The 23,693-nt window shown below is 47.0% G+C and overlaps 1 protein-coding gene across 1 annotated transcript; it reads left to right on the forward strand.

Moving 5' to 3' along the window:
- Positions 1-246: 246 nt before the first annotated feature.
- Positions 247-22,322, forward strand: NUP54 (nucleoporin 54). The gene is made up of 12 exons (XM_048482735.1): positions 247-363; positions 5,877-5,960; positions 6,081-6,224; positions 7,941-8,167; positions 10,090-10,277; positions 13,155-13,351; positions 14,438-14,492; positions 15,975-16,068; positions 17,394-17,501; positions 18,319-18,438; positions 20,405-20,515; positions 21,616-22,322. The coding sequence occupies exons 1-12, from the start codon at positions 309-311 to the stop codon at positions 21,742-21,744; spliced, it is 1,512 nt and encodes a 503-aa protein (XP_048338692.1). The 5' UTR covers positions 247-308; the 3' UTR covers positions 21,745-22,322.
- The last annotated feature ends 1,371 nt before the right edge of the window (positions 22,323-23,693 follow it).

Consider the following 23,693-nt stretch of genomic DNA (forward strand, 5'->3'; position numbering starts at 1 on the left):
AGCTTTTTAAGTACGAACTAAAAAGTCAAGCAAACAAAAAAGTGTTCTGAAACTTTCACAAAGTCTGTGTCCTGTTAGACGTCCTTGATAAAAGGGAGCAATTTTTTTTTTAATGCCAGGCTCCGCTCTAGATTGGTTTGTTTGCTTTTAAAAACGCGGAACCGGGGGCAGTGTGCTCGCGTAATCCTTCCCCGGCACCTCGGCTTCCCCGGAACCTTTCCCTTCAGGGTTGCGTTTCCAGACGGACCTTAAAAGCGAGGGACTTTCCCGGGCTTTGGAACCGCTGCCGCCTTCCTTCTGCTGGCCTCATGGCTTTCAACTTCGGGGCAGCGGCCGGTGCTGCGGCCACCCCGAATCCTGCGGGTGAGTGCGGGGCCGGGGGTAGGCTGCCCGGGTGGCAAGGAGGCGGATCCTCTTCCGGGGCGGGAACTGGGTGCCTGGTTTCCATAGCAACTGCATTGGCTTGTCGCCCTGGCAACCGGCGGCCTCTTTCCAGAGGTGGAGACGCGGGGGGGTGGGGGGAAATGTTCTTTTCGTCTCTTTGCCTGGGGCATGACAGGCTGAAGCTCAACAGGCTGGCATGGAGAGGGAGGCTGCGCCAGTTGGGTTTCTGCCTGCCACGCAGATGCATGCCACAGCAGCCCTGCTTGGAGAGAGGGAAGAAGTAGGTCCTTCTCTGGAGTGCAGGACAGTTAGTTATTGTCTACTTCAGCCAGTTTCCCAGCAACACGGAATCGTGGTAGTCATTCCTTCTGGCTCTTTGCCCTTGAAAATGTTCATTTCAAAATGTTCATTTCAAAATATTAAGACATGTTCCAGGCTTGTACTGACAGCAGACTCACATTTTGGAAAAAAAGCCACCCTGTTGGGTTGAATTTCTGTTGCAACGTTCCTGAAAAGTTTGGGACTGCTTTCACAGCCTTCAAGCCTAGTCAGTTTGTAGCCCTGCAACCTTTCAGTCCCATATTGTCATGTGCTAGAAAAGTTTTAGAGAGACGATGCTTGGATGGTTGGAGCTGCAATTCTGGCAGTTGTTTATTTAAAAAATTGATACACTCCTGCTTCAGAAGTCCATTCAAGTTATCTTGCAAAGTAAGAACAGTACAATATATATATATATATATATGAACCATCAGTGTGAAAGATATTGTGAAACAAGACAGCAACGCAGAGAAAAAACTGTGTTCTCACCTTTCAGCAGCTGAAATGAAGTCTAGCATGGTGTAGTGGCAAAGAGTGGTGAACTCTAATCTGCAGAATCGGGTTTGATTCCCCACTCCTCCACATGAGCAGCAGATTCTGATCTGGTTAATGGGATTTGTTTTCCCTACATGAAGCCTGCTGGATGATCTTGAGCCAATCACAGTTCTCTCAGAACTCTCTCAGCCCCACCTGCCTCGCAAGGTATCCGTTGTGGGGAGAGGAAGGGAAAGTTTGCAAGCCACTTTGAGACTCCGTACGGGAGAGGCAGGCAGGGTATAAATCTAAACTGTTATTCTTTTAAGATACTAGGAGTTTAACCTGGGACTTCTTGCCAAGTGGATGCTCTTCTATGGAGCCTCAGCCTCTCCCCTGGGGAGGCTTGGGATTCTGTAATTTATTTATTAATTAACATATTTTATAATTAATTAACATATATTAACAAATATCATATTAGAAGAAGAAGAAGAGTTTGGATTTATATCCCCCCTTTCTCTCCTGCAGGAGACTCAAAGGGGCTTACAATCTCCTTGCCCTTCCCCCTTCACAACAAACACCCTGTGAGGTAGGAATAACTTCCATATTCACAGTAGTAGCCCAGAATGATGTCCAAAGACTTTTCTAGCAGGTCTAGATAGGATTGGATAGTGCCAAAAGGTGGATGCGCAGTGCTTGTATATGAATTCTCTGTTAGATATGCTGTTCTTGCGTACACCTTGATGGTCTCTGTTTCTTATTAAGCTATGGCCACTTGAAGACAACTGAATTGTGGGGGTGTATTTAGGAGCTGATTGTCTCTGTTGAATTAACACCTGCAGGCTGATGGGTGTTGAGTCAGTATTCTTTTAACCTTTAACAACTGTAACTGTGAAATGGTAACGGGAGAAGTTGAAGAAAAACTCTCTTGTCCGTAACAGCTTTTGCTTGACATAATAAAAATGTCTTTTTTTACATTTACATTTTCTCTCTTCTACTGATCAGAAATAGTCTTACTGTTTAATGACTGTTTTTTCTTTTTCTGACTAACCCTGCCTTGCTTTCTTTCTGCTTCCCACTCGTCAGGATTTGGTGGGCTTGAAATGGCAAGCTCCACTGCCAGTGGGTTTAATTTTGGGGGTTTCGGCTTAACTCCTAACCCTGCAGTGAATTTTAATATTGGGAATTTTGGTGTGACTGCTACCTCGGCGCCACCGTTCAGTTTTGGTAACAGTTTGCCCAGTGCAGGTAGAGAATGCGCACAAGTGATGTTTGTGATTGCATCGTTGCAGATAAGAATCCAAGAATTCCTTTGTGATTTCATGTTCCGTTGAAATCCGTGTGATATGTTTCAAAACAATGTGTTTATGTTGAGATGCAGACTTCCTTTGCTTTTGTTCTGGGAGATATTTAAATAATTTTTGCCAGAGGCCCAATCTAAATCAACCTGTATTCAAGATCAATTAAGGCAGTCTTGCAGGCCCAGTTTACCAGAAAATGATTAAACTATGAAAAGTACCATATATCTTAATGTCTTTAGGATATAGAAGTGCATGGTAGACATAAGTTGGGCTGGCATGATTGGCTGTGCCTTCCTGGCATAAAACTAATACATACTTTGGATAAGGATAACTCCTTCCCTTCATACCTTAACATCTTTATCACAGCAAATATTTTTCAAACGCTGGTGCTTCTGTATTATTGTGTGAAGCATAGATAGTTTCAAGGGTCCACGTGGATTTTTGACTGTGCAGGCGCCTTAATTAATTTTATTGGAAAGGCAGTGTGTGATTTGACTCCCCACCTTCTTTGTGCACAAAAGGACTGAGTTACTACATAGCAGTGAATGACTGCATACACCCCAGAACTGTTTCACTTACAATCAATTTCTGGATCAGAGCCCGGCTACTTCAGCCAGTTTGTGTGTATCACATGTTGCAGACAGGAAATATAAAACTGCAATTACTTGGTAATAGGCTGAGCAGTTGCGTAGTTGATCTTTAAAAGGCATCTTCTGTTTCTTGAATTCTTGGACTCTACTGCTTATATGTCCCCTCCCCCCACCTTTTCCTCTGTGTCTCTTCATTGGATTTCAATCACCCCGAATCTCCACCACATTTTTTTCAAGGTTCTGTGCAGAAAATAACTTTTATACGATCAGCCAGAAGTCAGTAATCTTCACTCTTCATCTTTGAATAATTCTCACATGTGTATTTGATATATTTGCAAATAAGATGGATTTGGGAGGAAAAAAAGACCCCGAGTTTTAAGCATTGTCATTTACTACTTATCTGTTTGTTGCGGATTGAGTTGATTCTCTTTAATTTTGCTATATTTTGAATAACCCGGCATCGTTCTGTCTTTTTGCCAGAATATGCCTGGCTCTAATGTCTAGTGTTATACTCTCCAACATTTCAATATAGTTAATATAAATAATAGCAAGCCTTTATTGGCATAGATATATAGTTAATATTAACATTGTAGTTCTTGCAGCTGTTCGTATAGGAAATTATATTCATTCCATAGTCCACTCATGGTTGTACTGTAACATGCAGAACTTTTGTTCTTGTTCCGTGTAATTACCATCTTTGTTACTAAAAAGGCATCATTCGTTCCGGTGCTGAGTCTAATAACATTTGTTTGCTTTCTGAAAAGCTTTCATGGCACATTATCTTTCCCTCTTACTGCTAGTTTAAAGTTCCTGTTCAATTGTTTCAGGACAAGGAATGGTCTAGGACAGGGGTAGGGAACCTGCGGCTCTCCAGATGTTCAGGAACTACAATTCCCATCAGCCTCTGTCAGCATGGCCAATTGGCCATGCTGGTAGAAAACTGATAAGAAATTCTCTAGAATTCTGGTATGCCGAAGGTTCCTATCCCTCGGTCTAGTCTAAACATAACTTGGCATTCGATGGTGGGTTTTTTTGTTTTGTTTTTTTGGTGCATGGCTGTCTTGGAATCACCCAGTTGCATGAAATAGATAACTCTTTAAAGCATAGGTGTCAAACTCATGGCCCTCCAGATGTTATGGACTACATAGCATCATGCTGGCAGGGGGATGATGGGAGCTGTAGTCCATAACATCTGGAGGGGCGCGAGTTTGACACCTGTGCTTTAAAGGAAGGGGGGTTCTGTCCTTTAAACTTGTAATATCCAAGAAGGTAAACTTGCAACATCCAAGCAGCTTGTAATATCCAAGCAGGTATCTTCAACTGTAATGACTTTATGATTAAACTATAATCGGGAAGGGTTAGTGGTCTTCCACAGGAAGGGCTTTTGGGCTGAATCTGTGTGTTTGACAATGGCACTCGTGGCAGAAACAGAGCCGACTGAGTGTTTGTTGAAACTGATTTTAGCCCTGACCTCATAAGCCCTAGCTAGCCTGATCTCATCAGATCTCAGAAGCTAAGCAGGGTCAGCCCTACTGTGTTTCCCTGAAAATAAAACAGGGTCTTATATTAATTTTTGCACCAAAAGATGCATTAGGGCTTATTTTCAGGGTAGGGCTTATTTTAGGGGAAATTCAGTACCTTCACAATTCATTAAGGCGGGCTCTCAGCAGTTGCTTCCCTGTCACATGTGATGCAAGCTGCATCCTCATTGGCAGGGAGCAACCATCCTGATCTGTAACTACTGGTAGGGCTTATTTTTGGAGTAGGTCTTATATTTTAAGTCTCCTCCAAAAAGCCTGAAAAATCATGACAAGGCTTATTTTCGGGGTAGGGCTTATTTTCGGGGAAACACGGTAGGTTAGTACTTGGATGGGACATCACCAAGGAATAAAAGGGTTGCTATGCAGAGGCAGGCAACGGCAAACCGCGTCTGTTAGCCTCTTGCCTTGAAAACCCTATGAGGGTTGCCATAAGTTGGCTGTGACATGACGACACTTTCCACCAACCTATTTTATATATAAATCCATATATATATTTGTACACATGTATGTAGAATCATAGAGTTGGAAGGGGCCAAACAGGCCATCTGCTCCAACCCCCTGCTCAATGCAGGGTCATCGTAAAGCATCCCTGACCAGTGTTCATCCAGCCGCTGCTTGAAGACTGCCAGTTAGAGCATAGGTGTCAAACTCACGGCCCTCCAGATGTTCTGGACTACAGTTCCCATCACCCCCTGCCAGCATCATGCTAGCAGGGAATGATGGGAACTGTAGTCCATAACATCTGGAGGGCTGCGAGTTTGACACCTGTGAGTTAGAGGAATCTCACTACCTCCCTAGGCAGCTGATTCAACTGCTGAACAACTCTTACCATAAAAAAATCATTTCCTGATGACCACCTGGCACCTTTCCACCCCATAATTTATACCCATTCTTGTGAGCTCCATCCTCTGCTGCCAACAGGAACAGTCCCCTGCCCTCTGCTAAGTGACAGACTTTCAAATACTTAAAAGAGAGCAATAAATCACAACAGGAAATGAGCTTCTATGATTGTCATAGTCATCTTTCCTCTTTAAAAACAAACAGAAGCCCAATTGTCACTGGAGATGAAACAGCTATGTTAGTATTAGTCGCTGATACCACTTCAGCCCAGGGCAGTGGGAGAGCGTGAAATGTTTCCTTGATCGCATCCGCAGCTTCCATTTGTCACCATCTCCCTTCCCCCAAACCCTTACCAGCATGTGTTTAAACTCTCTCTGTCTACAAAGCGACCTAGTATTTTTGTTTGACTCATACATTTGCTTTATCAGGAGCCTTCGGAGGGTTTGGGACGACGACCACGACTGCCGGGCCGACTTTTAGCTTCTCCACCCCTGCCAACACGAGCACCGCTGGTAAGAAACGCTTAGACCGAGCGCATCTTTGTGTCGCTCGTTGCCTGCTTCAGGGCAGCCAACTTGAGACTTCTCAGATCAGCTCCCTGTGTTGACTGCGCTGCTTTGTCTTCTTCTAAGGGCTCTTCGGTGCTACTCAGAATAAAGGTTTTGGATTCGGCGCTGGCTTCGGGACAGCCGCAGGCACCGGGACCGGCCTTGGGACTGGTTTGGGAACTGGGCTGGGCTTTGGAGGCTTCAGCACCCAGCAACAGCAGCAGCCAAGTGAGTGAGCCACACTTCGCACATCCAGCTTTGACTTTGGTAAAACTTGCTGAGCGCAAGCTTGTGGCAGGTCTAAGCTGTGGCTTAGTGGCTAAGAGCAGGTGCACTCTGATGTGGAGGAACCGGGTTTGATTCCCAGCTCTGCCACTTGAGCTGTGGAGGCTTATCTGGGGAATTCAGATCAGCCTGTACACTCCCACACATGCCAGCTGGGTGACCTTGGGCTAGTCACAGCTTCTCGGAGGTCTCTCGTCCCCACCCACCTCACAGGGTGTTTGTTGTGAGAGGGGAAGGGCAAGGAGATTGTAAGCCCCTTTGAGTCTCCTACAGGAGAGAAAGGGGGGATATAAATCCAAACTCTTCTTCTTCTTTATGCTCAGGTTCCAAGAGTTTAAGTGTATGATTGGGTATCAGCCCTGGCTGATAAAGAGCCTGGTTAAAACCAACCCAAATCTAACTCAAATTCTGTATTTGTCAAGTCTGTCACAGTTGATTGTTTGGATGTCTGGGAGGGAGGGGAGGGGATTGTACTTTCCGAACAGTCTCATGCACAGATCCCCTTGAGCCTCCGGGCACCTCTGGAATTCTGACACAGTGAGAAGAGAAGAAGAAGAGTTTGGATTTATATCCCCCCTTTCTCTCCTGTAGGAGACTCAAAGGGGCTTACAATCTCCTTGCCCTTCCCCCCTCACAACAAACACCCTGTGAGGTAGGTGGGGCTGAGAGAGCTCGAAAAGCTGTGACTAGCCCAAGGTCACCCAGCTGGCGTGTGTGGGAGTGTACAGGCTAATCTGAATTCCCCAGATAAGCCTCCACAGCTCAGGCGGCAGAGCTGGGAATCAAACCCAGTTCCTCCAGATTAGATACACGAGCTCTTAACCTCCTACGCCACTGCTGCTCCACTGAAATGGGAGCAGCCACAAAATGGCTGCCTCAGAAGGTGGGGCCAGCCACAAAATGGCTGCCATCTTACCTGCAGTCACAAAGTGAAGTTCCTTGAGTTGTCATAGCAACTACTGCCAAAGCAATGTTTTTGGAAATCTGCACAGTTGATTAGCTTCCCAGTGGCCAATCAAAAGCCCCCCCTCGCCCTGCCTGCTTTCTAAAAACTCTTGGTGGTCGCCAGGAAGGGTGTAAGAAAATATTGGAGACCCCTGGCCTAATGGTAAAGAAATGAGAGTAGCTTGAGGCAAGGCATGCTATCTTTTTGATTGTTTACTTCATTTATACCCCACCCTTCTCGTCAATGAGTACCTGAGGTGGCTTACATCATTTTCTTCTGTATTTTATTCCCACAAAAACTCTGTGAGGTAAATTAGGTCGAGAGCATGTGACTTGCCTGAGGTTCACTCAATGAGCTTCTCTGAGATCCATTCTAGCCAGCGTGGTACAGTGATTAAGAACAGTCGACTCTAATCTGGAGAACCAGGTTTGATTCCCCACTCCTCCACCTGAGTGACTGAGGCTTATCTGGTGAACCAGATGTGTTTCTCCACTCCTACATTCCTGCTGGGTGACCTTAGGCTAGTCACAGTTCTCTCAGAACGCTCTCAGCCCCACCTACCTCACAAGGTGTCTGTTGTGGGGAGAGGAAGGGAAAGGAGTTTGTAAACTGCTTGAGAAAAGCAGGGCGTAACTACAAATTCTTCTTCTCTTTTAGTTACTGTTATCGGTGGGTTCCACCCCAATGACTGTCTCTCTTCCCATCCACTTTAGCACTCAGCAGCCTCTTCAGCCAGCCTACTCAAGCCCCTACCCAGTCCAACCAGCTGATCAACACAGCCAGCGCCCTGTCTGCGCCCACGCTCTTAGGAGATGAACGGGATGCAATTTTGGCCAAGTGGAACCAGCTGCAAGCATTTTGGGGCACGGGCAAAGGATACTTCAGCAGCACCAGCGCCCCGGTGGAGTTTACGCAGGAAAATCCGTTCTGCAGATTTAAGGTACGAAAGGCCAGTTGTGAAATCTCTCTGCTTGCTTTCTTCGAAAGAGTAGCTTGGCTTGTTTCGGGTGAGTAGCTACATTGGTCTTCTGTGGAAGAGCTAAATTCGAGCTCAGTAGCACCTTAGAGATCAACAGGGAGTTTCACAGCATGAGCTTTCAAGAATCAAAGCTCCATTTATCAGATACGAGTCGGGATGGCTAGATTTGAATCCAGTAGCATCTTAAAGGCCAACAAGATTTTCAGGATATGAGCTTTTGAGAGTCAAAGATCCTTTTGTCCAGGAGGGCATCTCACAAAGAGAACTTTGACTGGAGAAAGTTTATACTTTGGAAGCCTTATCGGTCTTTGGAGGCTGCTGGAGTCGAATCTGGCTAATTAGCATTAAAATCCTTCTAAGCCAGTGGTGGCGAACCTTTGGCACTCCAGATGTTACAGACTACAGTTCCCATCAGCCCCTGCCAGCATGGCCAATTGGCCATACTGGCGAGGCTGAAACCAACTCAATAACATCTGGAGTGCCAAGGTCTCCTCGCCATGGAGGGTACGCCGCTCGGCTGTTTTGAATGGGGTGCTGCAGTTTTATTTTCGACAGCTCTCTGATATTAGCAGCTAAGCAAGTGGAAGCTGCCTTAGAAGGCCAAGCCACCTTTATCACACCCAATCCAAACCTTTATTGGCATTCCAAAAAAAAGGATACAACAATTTTATCGCCATAAAATTAATTAACACCACACCACACCACAGAGGTGTCAAACATGCAGCCTGGCGGCTGGATCTGGCCCCTTGAGAGGGTTTATTAGGTCTGTGAGCCAGCTGAGGCCACTCCCCGTCACTCCCAATCTGACCTGGCAAGCTTGCTGCCAGCTCGCCAGTCTAGGCACACCCTCCCCCCCCCCCACTCCTGATCTGTCCCAGCAGGCCACCTCCTCAGTGCCAACCTGGGCTACTGAGTCCTCCTGCGCACCCGCTAACTGTGGTAGCCAACCCCCCCTCCAGTGCCAACCACTGACCCCCCAGTGCGGATCTGGGCTGGCAAGGCTGCTCTGACCTCCCCACCCACCCACCCACCCCGGCTGCTGGGCCCAACCCAACCAAGTTACATTTAAGAACATAAGAACAAGCCAGCTGGATCAGACCAGAGTCCATCTAGTCCAGCTCTCTGCTACTCGCAGTGGCCTACCAGGTGCCTTTGGGAGCTCCCATGCAGGATGTGAAAGCAATGGCCTTCTGCGGCTGTTGCTCCCGAGCACCTGGACTGTTAAGGCATTTGCAATCTCAGATCAAAGAGGATCAAGATTGGTAGCCATAAATCGACTTCTCCTCCATAAATCTGTCCAAGCCCCTTTTAAAGCTATCCAGGTTAGTGGCCATCACCACCTCCTGTGGCAGCATATTCCAAACACCAATCACACATTGTGTGAAGAAGTGTTTCCTTTTATTAGTCCTAATTCTTCCCCCCAGCATTTTCAATATATGCCCCCTGGTTCTAGTATTGTGAGAAAGAGAGAAAAATGTCTCTCTGTCAACATTTTCTATCCCATGCATAATTTTATAGACTTCAATCATATCCCCCCTCAGACGTCTCCTCTCCAAACTAGAGTCCCAAATGCTGCAGCCTCTCCTCATAAGGAAGGTGCTCCAGTCCCTCAATCATATCCAGCCCTCGTAACAAATAAGTTTAACACCTTTGGTCGAGGATCTCAGTCTGATCTTTTTAAGTGGAGATGCCGGGAACTGAACTGCCTGCAAAGCGGATGCTCTCCCACTGTGCCGCGGACCTCCCTTTGTAGCTTCGAAAGCCCATCTTGTAGTGCATGGAAGCTTGATGGAAGCGGAGGAATCAATTTTGCTAGCTTGCTTTGCCAATCCCTGCAACCAGTGATGTACATCTTTTTCCCCCCACTGGCTCGCTTGTTACAGGCTGTGGGCTTCAGCTGCATGCCCAACAACAAGGACGAAGATGGCTTGGTCGCCCTGGTCTTCAACAAAAAAGAAGCGGAGATCCGAAGCCAGCAGCAGCAGCTTGTGGAATCGCTGCACAAAGTCCTGGGCTCCAACCAGACTCTTACTGTCAACGTTGAAGGTGTAAAGACTATGCCCGATGACCAGTATGTAAACAGCCTGCATAGGGCGGGTATTCATCCCTTTCAGGCTGTGAGCTTCCTGATTCCCTTGTTGTGGTTCAGATTATAAATCCAGACTATGGTTTATCTTCATGGTGGTGATCTCGTGAAACCCGAGTTTGGCTCTCATGATTGCTGGAACTCCGGTTGACCTCAACAAGTGCTGATTTTACCACCTTTATTTTAGTTAGTTAGCTCATTTGTTCCCCACCTTTCTGCCCAGTGGAGACCTGAACCACCTGGCATAATTCCCCTCTCCTCCCATTTTATCTTCACCTTTGAGGTAAGTGAAGCTGAGAATGTGTGACTGGCCCAAGATCACGGAGCAGAGTGGGGATTTGAGCCTGCGTCCTGAAGCTCCTAGACCAGCACTCTTCACCACTATGCCAAGCTGTCTGTCTCTGTGCTGTTCTGGCCAGCAGTGTCTTTAGCAAGGGAGTGTGTAAGGCAGAGGTGGCCAACCTATGGTGCTCCAGATGTTCATGGACTACAATTCCCATCAGCTCCTGCCAGCATGGCCAATTGGCTGGTGGGAATTGTAGTCCATGAACATATGGAGCACCATAGGTTGGCCACCCCTAGTGTAAGGCCTTAATGCCTCAGGATGTCTATGTTAGTATGGCACACTTAACCATGTGTGTTTATTTATTTTATTATATTTCTTACCTTGCCCATCCTGGCTGAAGCTGGACACAGGGCGATTTACAAGAATTAAAACAAAATTAAAATTCCAATAATAAATAATTCTTACAATGTACATATACTTCTCAAGATGGCCAGCTCAAGGTGAGTCCCAGACCCAAAAACTAATAGTCTGCACCACCCCACATTCCAATTCAATCTCTTTTACTGTAAAAAAAAAAATTTTGGCAGGAGAAAGTGTTAGCAGGTTGCACAATACAGTGCCAGCTGGAAATAGAAATTTGGGGAGGCTGGCTTCAGGTGGATGTGGCCTCAACCACAAGCCAGGTGGAACATCTCTGTCTTTCAAGCCCTGTGGAACTGCATAAGGCCCCGCAGGGCTCTGGTGCCAGCCGACAGAGAGTTCCACCAGGTTGGAGCCAGTGCCGAAAAGGCCCCGGCTCTGGTCAAGGCCAACTTAATGTCCTTGTTGGTTTAGAAAACATGAGTGCCGTTTCTGGAGAGCCCTGCTCGAGGCAACTCACAATGCAAAACAAATAATGAAGACCCACTGTGGTTAATAACCCTACTTCAAACCACGGGACCGGACCCAGATGAAGTTTTCACCCCCACAGCCCACTGATCTTCACAAAATGCTGCTCCTCACAATGGCGTAAGGGGTGGAGGTGGGGGGTCTTCATTGGGAGTGGGGAATGGGTGGAAATTGCCAGTCGTGGTATCACATCCTGGTCCACCATACTAGGGTGCTGACAAAACAAAACCGACTTTTGGATACCATGTGGGGCTTTTGAGGTAAGAAATGTTCGAAGGGGTTCTGCCTCTGTATAGTAACCCTGATCTTTTTTGGCAGTATCCTAACCAGGGTTGGTAATAACCATGGTTGACCCTCTTTAACTTCCAAGCCTCAGCTAGTCTAGGCTATTGAAGCTGCTCTGACATACCCTAGTTTACCCTGTTCCATGGAAGAGACCATGTTTGGGGAATCATGCTAACCACACGCTGACCGACTGTCATTTCACAGGACATCTGAACCGAGTCTCATTACCCAAGTAGACTGGACTTTTAAAAAGCTTTCTTAAAAACTTTCATTTTTTATGAAATTAAAAGTGATGATCTAGAACAGTGATGGCGAACCTTTGGCACTCCAGATGTTATGGACTACAATTCCCATCAGCCCCTGCCAATTGGCCATGCTGGCAGGGGCTGATGAGAATTGTAGTCCATAACATCTGGAGTGCCAAAGGTTTGCCACCACGGATCTAGTAAGATGTGAGAGGACAGCAGGCAGGATGGACAGTTAACAACAACGACAAGAGAAAAACATTAAGGGGGAAGGGAGGCAACAGGCTGAGAAAGAGAATAAGAGTTTCATGCAAAGAACACAACTAACAAATTTTAACCTGCAGAGCCTTTAATGGGTTGTTTCAAGTGTGTCCAAGGCTGCATTCAGACATCATGATGAAGTGGGGGGGGGGCACCTGTCAGCTGAACTCAGCACATATGGGGAGGGGCAAAGGAAGTGCATAAGAACAAGATACATCCATGCCCTGAGCAACCAAATCTCTGCTTGCTGTGAGCTGTCAATTCAGCCTTATTGACTTGTTACCTGCCTCCTGCTGGGGTATCTCAAATGCAATAAATGTATTCCATCGAAGCAGAGTATAATGGTAGGTGTGTGGGCACCAACCAGAGTACAGTTTATCGGTGGCTTACAGTTTGTCCACACGGTATCCCACCAGTGTGTGTGGATCTTAACTTCTTTCGGAATGGGTCCTTCGTAAGTCTGGCTTTCCATATTTGGGTTGCGAGTGGAGGTCCCCCCCTCCCTTAATTATTCCAAGCTGGTGTGTGTGCTGTCAGGTCACAGCTGACATAGTGATCCCGTAAGGTATCTCTTGCAAGAGATGTTCGGAGGAGCTTTTCCATTGCCTGCCTCAGCATCACAACCCTGGTAGGTCCTTGGATGTCTCTCATCCAGATTCTAACCGGGACTGACCCTGCTTTGCTTCTGAGATTTAATGAAATCAGGCTAGCTTGGGGCTATCCAGGTCAGGGAGTGGAGGCCCCCCCCCATATTATGTATTTCAAGGAGGGCATGTAGCTTTTTAACGAAAAAGATGTCCTTTTGAGATGATGCATCCCCCAATCTCCCCGAGTCTGAAAAACAAGAGTAACAATTTCGACTGGGCCCAATGTAAGTTGTCTGTGTTTCTCTTTTAGGACCGAAGTCGTCATCTACGTAGTTGAGCGGTCACCCAATGGGACCTCAAGGCGAGTGCCGGCCACCACTCTGTACGCTCACTTTGAGCAAGCCAACATTAAGACTCAGCTTCAGCAGCTTGGCGTGACTGTCACTTTGGCCAGGACTGAACTCTCCCCGGCCCAGATCAAGCAGCTGCTGCAGAATCCTCCTGCAGGTAACGTGTGCTACGGCTCAGCCTGTTGGCTGCTGATAAGCAAAGCCCTATTGGAATGGACATTTAGCATTCCCTGAAGATAGTTTCAAGGGGTACCTGTGGGGGTCTGAAGCAGAAGAGTACGATTTGAGTCCAGTGGCACCTTAGAGACTAACAGCCCAATCCAGATTAGGTGGGGACGGTGCCTCTCCGGTGCAGCGCCGCTCTCTTTGAAGGGTTTCCCCATGGTGCGGGAACTCCCAAAAAAGAAAAAAACACAACCGGCGGCGAGAATCCCCCAAAGGGGATAACAGAGGTACACCACCAAAAAAAGTGGCGCGTCTCCAAGGCCTGCTCCGCTGGCACACAGGGGCTGTGTGGGTGGTGGCAGCCAACAAGGTTGGCTCCACCCCCTGACCTGCCCCCAAAGTAGTCAGCTAGATAGAGTTAGAGCTCTTCTAGCACACGAGGGGCTCGACGATGCCTACTCCACCTCCCTCCTACTTCCCGCTGCTCGCAAGTCAAAGGACTCTTGCATAAATTCAGTTGGCAAGAAACTAACGGAACTGGATAGAGTTAGAGACCCTTTAGTCCTTTTGTGTCACCTCTTGTCTGTCCTTAGATATCTCCAGTCTAATTTCCTTCTCAGAACTCCAATTCTCCCTTCCCCCTAGCTGGCTAGGTAGCTTCAGGCTATCCATGTCAGCTTTCCTATCTGAAATGTAGTTCCCCAGTAAACATTTATTTTGTATATTTTAATGCGTGGCTGCTGCTGCTCTGTGTACCTAGCATCCTGCTCAAAGCCTTCCACCCTTCTTGGACTTAGCTTGTGCTGAGAACCACGCGAACCTTTTTCAATTATAGGCTAATGGTTTTGTTACATTCTGATCAATGTCTGCATTGGTTTTAAATTGATGTTAGCTAATTCCTTCCCAGAAAAGCAATGTCAACATACAGCATCCATGTTTGAGGTGCTGGTTTTTGCAGAAGCCATGCTAATTAAAGTAATGTACTTATACATCAAGGTGGAGAAGGACAGGAAAATCTTGCTCATATTCAGCTACGGAGACCTTCCTTGTTGACTTAACTTGTGTTTGGCCCCTGCAGGTGTTGATCCAATCATTTGGGAACAGGCCAAAGTGGATAATCCAGATCCTGAAAAGTAAGTGGTTTGCAGAATGGTGGCAAATCTTCTGCTGGATCATTTCTTTTAAGGGAGCACATGATCTGAGTAGGGAGGGTGAAATTAGAGAGGCCATTCTGGTATACTTAAGAACATAAGAACTAGCCTGCTGGATCAGACCGGAGTCCATCTAGTCCAGCACTCTGCTACTCGCAGTGGCCCACCAGGTGCCTTTGGGAGCTCACGTGCAGGATGTGAAAGCAATGGCCTTCTGCTGCTGCTGCTCCCGAACACCTGGTCTGCTAAGGCATTTTCAATCAGAGATCAAGGAGGATCAAGATTGGTAGCCATAGATCGGCTTCTCCTCCATAAATCTGTCCAAGCCCCTTTTAAAGCTATCCAGGTTAGGGGCCATCACCACCTCCTGTGGCAGCATATTCCAAACACCAATCACACGTTGCATGAAGAAGTGTTTCCTTTTATTAGTCCTAATACTTCTGCTAACAAAATCTGTGGGCTGTGAAGATTCCATGGCGACCCACTACGAAACTTTCACAGAGCTGCGTCAGAAGCTAGTACTAAACATACTTAAGAAGAAAAGTTGGATTTATATCCCCCCCCCTTTCTCTCCTGCAAGGAGACTCAAAGGAGCTTACAATCTCCTTGCCCTTCCCACCTCACAACAAACACCCTGTGAGGTACGTGGGCTGAGAGAGCTCCGAAGAACTGTGACTGTGTCCAAGGTCACCCAGCTGGTGCGTGTTGGAGTGCACAGACTAATCTGAATTCCCCAGCTAAGCCTCCACAGCTCAAGCGGCAGAGTGGAGAATCAAACCTGGTTCCTCCGGATTGGAGTACACCTGCTCTTAACCACTACGCCACTGCTGCTCTCCTCTTAATGGAGGTGTGAAGTGCCTTTAAGGCGCAGCCAGCTCATGACTACCCTGGAAGATTTTCAAGCCATGATATGGACAGAGATGGTTCACAATTGCTTGCCTCTGTGAAACGACCCTGGATTTCCTTGGTGGTCTCCCATGCAAGTACTAATTAAGGCTTTTGAGATCTCACAAGCCTGGACCATCCAGATTGGGGCTATTCAGCTCAGATGGGCTTTTGTGTGGTTCACCTAAAGGTAATTCAAATGTGTAGGAAGGGTACATAAGACAATGCCATTTCAGAATGCATGGGCGGTATCACATGTTCAGATGTTCCCCCGTGATGAAATCTCTGTGTGAAGATCTTGCCTATCAGGGAGAAAAAGTTATATATACAGGGGTGGGGGTGGGGTTAAATTGTTTCCTCCCTGGTGTCCACTTTTGTAAAGAGAAGATGAGGCTTTCTTCTGATTGGCTGTTTGGGCTCTCTTGTTCTTCCCTGTTGTCCTAGAATCTAGATATTGTCTGTGCAGATTTATGAAGGGCCTCGTCCTTTTAGCCAGTAGCTTGGCATGCTTGTGTTTACAAACGAAAACGATAAGGTGTCGCCCGGTTTTAACCAACTTGACGCTCTCTTTTTCTCTAGGTTGATTCCAGTGCCGATGGTTGGCTTCAAAGAACTGTTGAGAAGGTTGAAGGTCCAAGACCAGATGACAAAGCAGCATCAGACCAGACTAGATGTGAGCATCAACATCTTAGGGCCCCTCTTGAGAACGTTTGCAGCTCTGGCCACAATCGAACAGGGCCGGGAACTGTTTCTTAGATGACCCCCAAGTCCCAAATGGGTGGGAACTAATTTTCATAAGCAGATAATACTTCTGGTGGGAGAGACTTTAGGGAAAAAGTTTGTGTCTTTTCCCATTTACAGGCTGGTAACATATTAAAGGCTAGACACCTGATTTGCCAGTTCACTTTAATAAGCATGGTAGATACCAGCTAGAGTGACCTGAACGCTTTGCGTGCCATTCTGCAACTTTCCCATTTTGAAATTGCTGCCTTCCTGGGCCTCGAGTGCTGATGTGTTCAACCAGTGTCCCTTCTTTAGGATCTGCTTGAAGTCCTCAGAGAGAGATGCAGGTGTGAAACCCCAGGGGGAATTAGGGCTTTGGAGAGTCAGACTTCACAGGTCTCTCTCTTAACTGAAGATGCATTAGCCAGGGGCTGTGGAAAAGGCATTTTAAGAGTCTAATAAAAGAAGCGAGTCCACACAACAGCTATGGAAGAAATGCACCTTTTCCCTTCTAGTAATTACAAGCCAGCCATCAAGGGTGTTGTAGGCTTGGTTGTTGTACTGAGGCCTTGACTTTAACAGACCTTACAGTGTGAAGGAGAGAAGAGGAAGAAGTTTGGATTGATACCCCACCTTTCTCTCCTGTAAGGAGACTCAAGGTGGCTTACAAGCTCCTTTCCCTTCCTCTCTCCACAACAGACACCTTGTGAGGTAGGTGGGGCTGAGAGAGTTCTGAAGAACTGTGACTAGCATAAGGTCACCCAGGAATGTAGGAGTGCGGAACCACATCTGATGTGGCTTCTCTCCCACCCATCTCTGCTGAGGAATTCCTAGTTCCTTAAGTGACGCTTACGCTTGGCTACCTGATTTACTTAATGGAAGACTTCTTCCATTGTACAACTGATGATTGTCGAATGGACTTCAGCAGTTCTGGAAGCACTTGCATACTTAATGGTGCCGGTCGGTTAGTTCAGAGAAACACTTCCTTTTCAGCAGGTGCCGCTAGCACAATGCATTGGATCCGCTGTTGCTCTCTGTTTGCAGCTTGCCTGTGGTTTGGATCGCGCGTGCTTGATCTGTGCAGGGCTTCCTTTGAGAGGCTAACAGGAGTTGCGTCCAAACTTGTCAATTGATAGCTATCTATAGTTACCGGCCAGCCGGAGAGGTCTTATGCAGCAAATGACATACAGGAGGAGAAGTGCGGGTTTTTTTTTTGGATACCCAGCTGTGCGGTCACATGGCCTCCCTGTTGAGCCTCACTGTCCCTTTCTCTAGATAATATCAGAGGACATCAGTGAGCTGCAGAAAAACCAGACGACAACCATGGCCAAAATAGCCCAATACAAGAGGAAGCTGATGGACCTTTCACACAGAACGTTGCAGGTAGGCCATTGCTGCTTGTCGGTTTGGGAGGGTTAAGAGAGCAGGCTTAATGCACTGGCGAAGAATATAAACTGCATGTGAGCTCCCAAATCACATCCTGCATGTGAGCTCCCAAAGGCACCTGGTGGGCCATTGCGAGTAGCAGAGAGCTGGACTAGATGGACTCTGGTCTGATCCAGCTGGCTTGTTCTTATGTTCTTAAGCTGTGAGCCAGGAATGTGAATTCGACGAAGGACCTGGGGGACAGCTTTAGGCAAGCTGCTGTTGCTTCCGTCCCAAGGTCTGCCTGGTTTAGTTTTCAGTTTCCAAGCAAATGGTCATCTGGAAGGAAGTTGACATGAAGGGCATGAAAGCAAATACCTCTTCCCTAGCTAGTTGGGTCCTAATTGCTGCTATCCAAAGGAAGCCTGCATGTGAACATGAAGGTTCCCTTGAGTGGTAGTAAGTTATAATCTTTGAGTAGATCTGGCCTCTGCATTGAAACCACTAAGCTAGTGGCAGCAAAGTCCCAGGGAACTTCCTTTTGTGTGTCCTCCGCCTACAGCATATTGATTCCGTTGGACCATGTGGAATTCTGAGAATGGGCCCACCGACCTGTTGAAGCACAGGGACTGTTGGACAGTTGCAGAGGAAAAAACCAAGGATATAAAGCTGAATGACTAAAATGCAGTGTATCAGTTTTCCTCATTAAAGCAAGACTGTCATAGGACCATAGGAATTTCCCCTTCCGCCAAATTCTTACCCCCCCAGTCCTATAGCTATGTGTTGTTAAATTGATGCCTTGAAAATGAGACACATAACCCATTTCTTCGCGCAGGTCCTAATCAAGCAAGAGATCCAAAGGAAAAGCGGCTACGCCATCCAAGCCGATGAGGAGCAGCTTCGCGTGCAGTTGGATACAATTCAGTGTGAACTCAACGCACCCACGCAGTTCAAGGTTAGCAATGTATGGCTTTGGGACAGAGACCCCTGGGTGACAGCAGTCCTGTGCCATGTCTCCAAAAGAGGACAGATCCCTCGCTGTCCCTTTGGACAAACAATTCAACTCTTTCCCCCATGAATTCCTCCATCATCTATCCCAGGGGTAGGGAACCTGCGGCTCTCCAGATGTTCAGGAACTACAATTCCCATCAGCCCCTAGCAGCATGGCCAATTGGCCATGCTGACAGAGGCTGATGGGAATTGTAGTTCCTGAACATCTGGAGAGCCGCAGGTTCCCTACCCCTGGTCTATCCCCAACTGTGCCATTGCGCGATTTAACGTTATGCCCTCTGCCCTACTAAAGGGTAGGTTCAGTAACCTAGAAAAAATCTGCAAGGCTATGCAGCTTCAAATCCAATGTGGTTGAAACCCTGGTCCACCAACTCTTGCACTGCACCAGATTAGATAAAATCAGATCTAAATATACCAATTTATATTCTCTCTTCCAATCTGGGCTGCCTGATCTGATTAGGTTATCTCTATTGCTGAATAACTCGGACCCTGGTCTTTGTGAAGAGGTCACCAATTTCATTATGGAGATAGTTGAGAGTCCCCAGTAGCCCGTATCTGTTATGGTCCTTGTGGGTCCTTTTGCTTTTATTACCTATCTATGTATTTGCTTCTGATTATGCCAATAAAGGCTTATGTATGTATGTATCTCCAACTGTCCACCCATCCAGATAATTTCTTTCTTTTATTCTGCCCCCCTTTCAGTGGAACTCAGTGATGGGGGATATTTCCCCATCATTTTAGTGGATGGACGCATAGTTTTAAAACGTTTTTAACTGATAGTAGATAATATAATTATTTTATCTACAGGATATATATGATGTTAGAAACCACCCCAAGCCTGCGAGGGGAGGTCTAGACATTTAATAAAATATAAATAAATAAATGCAATTTGTGCTCCGTCTTACTGAGGTGAAAGGTAGCATTCACCTCGCACGTAGGTCCTTCTTGTTTCTTAGGTTTGAAAAAGGTCTCATGTTAGGTTCATGGTGTTCTAGGCCAGTGCTTCTCAGTGCAAAAACGGAAACGTTTGATGATTTTGGGACGTCCAGAACCCCTTGAAGGGAATAGTCCCTTGGACCACACAGACTGATCAATGGGGCTTGCTTTCAAGAGACATGGTGCAGGGTCAAGTCAGTGGCCCACGAGGCCTGTCCTGTCCAGGTGCAGTTCTCCTGGGTACGGTTGCTAACCTCCAGCTGGGACCTGGAGATCTCCCAGCATCTGCACACTGGATCAAATGGCTGCTCTGGAGGCTGGACTGTATGTCATTATACTCTGCTGAGGTCCTTCCCTAAACCCCACCCATTCCTGGCTCCACCCCCCCCCCCCCCCACAAATCCCCAGGAATTTCCCCTCTGAGAGTTGGCAACCCCAGGTATGCCAACGGCAGATCGAGGCAGTAGAAAGGAACATACCACTTCATGTTACCCCTTCATATTGACTGTCAGGGTTGTTCAACAGTGGAATTCACTGCCTCGGACAGTGGTGGAGTCTCCTTCTTTGGAGGTTTTTAAACAGAGGCTGGATGAACATATGTCAGGAGTGCTTTGATTGTGTGTTCCTGCATGGCAGGGGGTTGGGCTTGATGGTCCTTGGGGTCTCTTCCAACTCTATGGTTCTATATTATGTTGGGGGATTTTTAAAAATTTTCCACCCACATAAAAAGAACTCTTGTGAGTGGAAATCCAGCACAGTGGGGGAAAGTTGCAGTACATCTTTTTTCCTGATGTGCCCAGTTGCTGCTAAGAGACATCGGCCAAGCATTACAAATATGACTCCTCCCCCTATATGAGTCTGAAGTGATACAGTCCTTTCTACCATCTTACTCTGCTGCATATATAGACCATGCCTGAGTTCTTTAACAGGAGAAATTTTCCCCGTAGTGTGAACGTGATGCCGGTCTTTTTCAGGGTCGGTTGAACGAGCTGATGTCCCAGATCAGAATGCAGAACCACTTTGGAGCGGTGAGATCTGAAGAGAGGTATTACATTGATGCAGACCTCTTGCGGGAAATCAAGCAAGTGAGTATCGATAGCTGACGAACAAGTTGCAGACCTTTGTTTGTTTTCCTTTTCATTGAAAAAAAGCAAACAAACCTTAAGCCGCCTCGTAAAAGGGATTAGAAACTCTAATAAGGAGCTGCAGATGTGCAGAACAAAAAGACCAATTTGAAAAGCATGTTTTAAATCTGTATTGTTGAAGGCTTTCACGGCTGGAATCACTTGGGTGCTGTGTGGTTTCCGGGCTGTATGGCCGTGTTCTAGCAGCATTCTCTCCTGACGTTTCACCTGCATCTGTGGCTGGCATCTTCAGAGGACCCTCTGAATGATCCTCTGAATGATCCTCTGAAGATGCCCGCCACAGATGCAGGCGAAACGTCAGGAGAGAATGCTGCTAGAACACGGCCATACAGCCCGGAAACCACACAGCACCCAAATGTTTTAAATGGTTGGCTGCTTTTGGTGGCTCTCATGAGGGCAGAAAGGCGAGGTGTAAATTTTGTCAGTAAATATTATTTATTTATTTATTTATTTATTCGATTTGGTAAACCGCCCTACCCCCAAAGGGCTCAGGGCGGTGCACAACAACAACAATACAATAAAACAAATCGAATAACCCCAGTCAAAATACAAAGCCATAAAACTATAAAACTATAAACTACAGCAGCAGTAATACTTGCAATAAATAATTGAATTAATAATAATATTAAATAAGTGATGCACCTTACTAAAGCAACTCTCAACCTACTTATAAAGTTTTAACAGCTGTGATTATGGTGAGATGGTGATCTGCCGTCCATCTTCAGGAGAAAATCTGGAACTGGGTTTACTGTGACTTTGCCCAGCTAGCCGAGCCCAGTGACGACTGCTTTATATCTTCCCTCTATATCTTACCACTGCAAAGGAAAGCCTTTTGGAATGCACCTGTGAGATTATGGGGCAAAAATTGTAGGGCAGGGATATTAGCCTCTGGCAAAGCGGAATACTAGCATCTGCCATTTTACAAAGTAGGTACTGGTTGTGGTTGAGAAATTAGTGCAAAACATGGCTTGGGATAGTCACCCTTTGGAAAAGGAGCCTTTCCCCTGGGTTTTCTGTAATCTCCCCCTCTTCTTCTCTAGCATTTGAAGCAGCAGCAAGAAGGTCTGAGTCACCTGATCAGCATCATCAAAGACGACCTGGAGGACATAAAGCTGATAGAACACGGATTGAACGAGAGCATCCCTATCAGAGGAGGGGTCTTCAGTTGATGGGTCATTTCCTGTCTCCAACGGCCTATGAAGCATTTGGCCTTGTTGTCCAGGCTTAAAACTCAAAGCGTGTTTTGTCAATAAACCAGGGGGACAGTTCTGAGGGATATCCTGTGCCGATGCCATTTCCTCCCAAGTATTTTGGCTTCAACCGAGATTTCAGTCTTAACGAAACTGGTTTCAAGGGGCGGGAGGAACTTAGAAGCTGCTTCTGTGACCTAAGCTTGCGTTTCGACAGCATCAGAAAAACTTCCCGTGTCAAAAGTCTTCATTAAGAAGCATCCTATCCCCCCCCCTCCCAACCTTGAACTCTGCACAGATGAACCACTGCATACCGTGGATACAAAGCTCTTTTCCTCAGTGCGTACAAACTGTGTGTAAAACAGAGCTCTCGGGAGGTGTGCGTCTGACCCTGTGCTGATTTGTGGGTTTGAAGCTCTGGTGTAAGGTGGATTTTGCTGGGCAGGGTGGGGGAGGTTATTGTTGGTCGGAACCTGAAGGCTATATTTTTATATTACTTAATCACAGTTTGCAAAAGTTTTCCTTCCGGGATGTAATAAAAACAGATGTCTGCTTTAGCTTCAGTGTTGCGTGCTGCCTTTAGTTGATCTTTTGGTTCTGTAAATACCTTTCAGCCACCTAAGTCTTGCTTCTGCTTTCCTCTGAAGCAGGGTTTCAGGTGATCCTAAATCACCTCCTCCTCAGATGCTGCAGTAGCCAGGCTAGTGGGGAGTTTGAAGACTTGCAAACTCTTGGGAGAGAGCCAGCGTGGTATAGTGGTTAAGATCAGGCGTACTCTAATCTGGAGAACCAGGGTTGATTCCCTGCTCTGCCACTTGAGCTGTGGAGGCTTATCTGGTGGACCAGATTAGCTTGTGCACTCCAACACATGCCAGCTGGGTGACCTTGGGCTAGTCACAGTCCTTCGAAGACCTCACAAGGTGTTTGTTGTGAGAGGACGAAGGGAAAGTAAATGGAGAAAGGGAAAGTAAATTGGAAGCCCCTTTTGAGTCTCCTTACAGGAAAGGGGGGATATAAATCCAAACTCTTCTTCTTCTTGATGCCAGTAGCAGCATCTGTTGGTCTCACATGAGTGCTGTGGAGGGCACAGAGCAGGAACTCTTATGTATTGCTAGGCCAGAGATCCTCAATGTGGTGCCCAGGGGCCCCGTGGTGTCTGTCAACACCTTTCCTGGTGCCCAAGTATTTTTAGACTGAGGGAAGTGCCAGGTCTTGAATCAAAAGTGTAGGAGCATCCAGACAAGGCAGCCCAACTAATAATGGTTGCTAAGTGAAAAGGATTGGATCTGTGTGATCCGTGTGGATCGTAACAGTCCCCTTGCCCAGGAGGGAAGGAGCCTTCTACTGATGCGAGAGCTTCGTGGACCTGGAGAAAAACCTGATCACAAGTTGGGGAGGGGCCGTGGCTCTGTGCTGGAGCATCTACTTGGCATGCAGAAGGGTCAATCCCTGAAAGTTAAGGATCAGGAAGTAGATAACGCACATTACTCTGGAGAGCTACCGTCAGTCATAAGTAGACAGTACAGATAGTCCAGTTCAGTATAAGACAGCTGCATGCGTAAGTACAATGGTTCTGTTTGGATTTGTGCGGTGGAGAAAAACCAGCCTCAATTTGACAATTCATCCATTAGGTTGAACCCCCGTCTGTTTAAACAGAGGCCCTTTCCACACTTACCTTTGTCCGAGGGTTGCTGTGCGCAATTCCCAGCGCACAGCATCCCACAAGCACTGCTCCTGAAACATCCCCACACAACCCCCCTGCGGCTGTTGCTGCAGGGGTCATCAAAAGGCGCCCTTTGCAAAGGGCGCCCAGGGATGCCAACTAGCTGAGCAGAAGGCGACAGCCCCGAGCAGCGTCGAGGCGACTTCTTGCTGCCGCCGCCCCTCTGCGTCAAAGTGCAGGGGGACCCCATTATACTCTCCTCAAA

Source organism: Sphaerodactylus townsendi, unplaced genomic scaffold (genome assembly GCF_021028975.2).
Source record: "Sphaerodactylus townsendi isolate TG3544 unplaced genomic scaffold, MPM_Stown_v2.3 scaffold_20, whole genome shotgun sequence".
In the NCBI taxonomy this organism is placed as follows: Eukaryota; Metazoa; Chordata; class Lepidosauria; order Squamata; family Sphaerodactylidae; genus Sphaerodactylus; species Sphaerodactylus townsendi.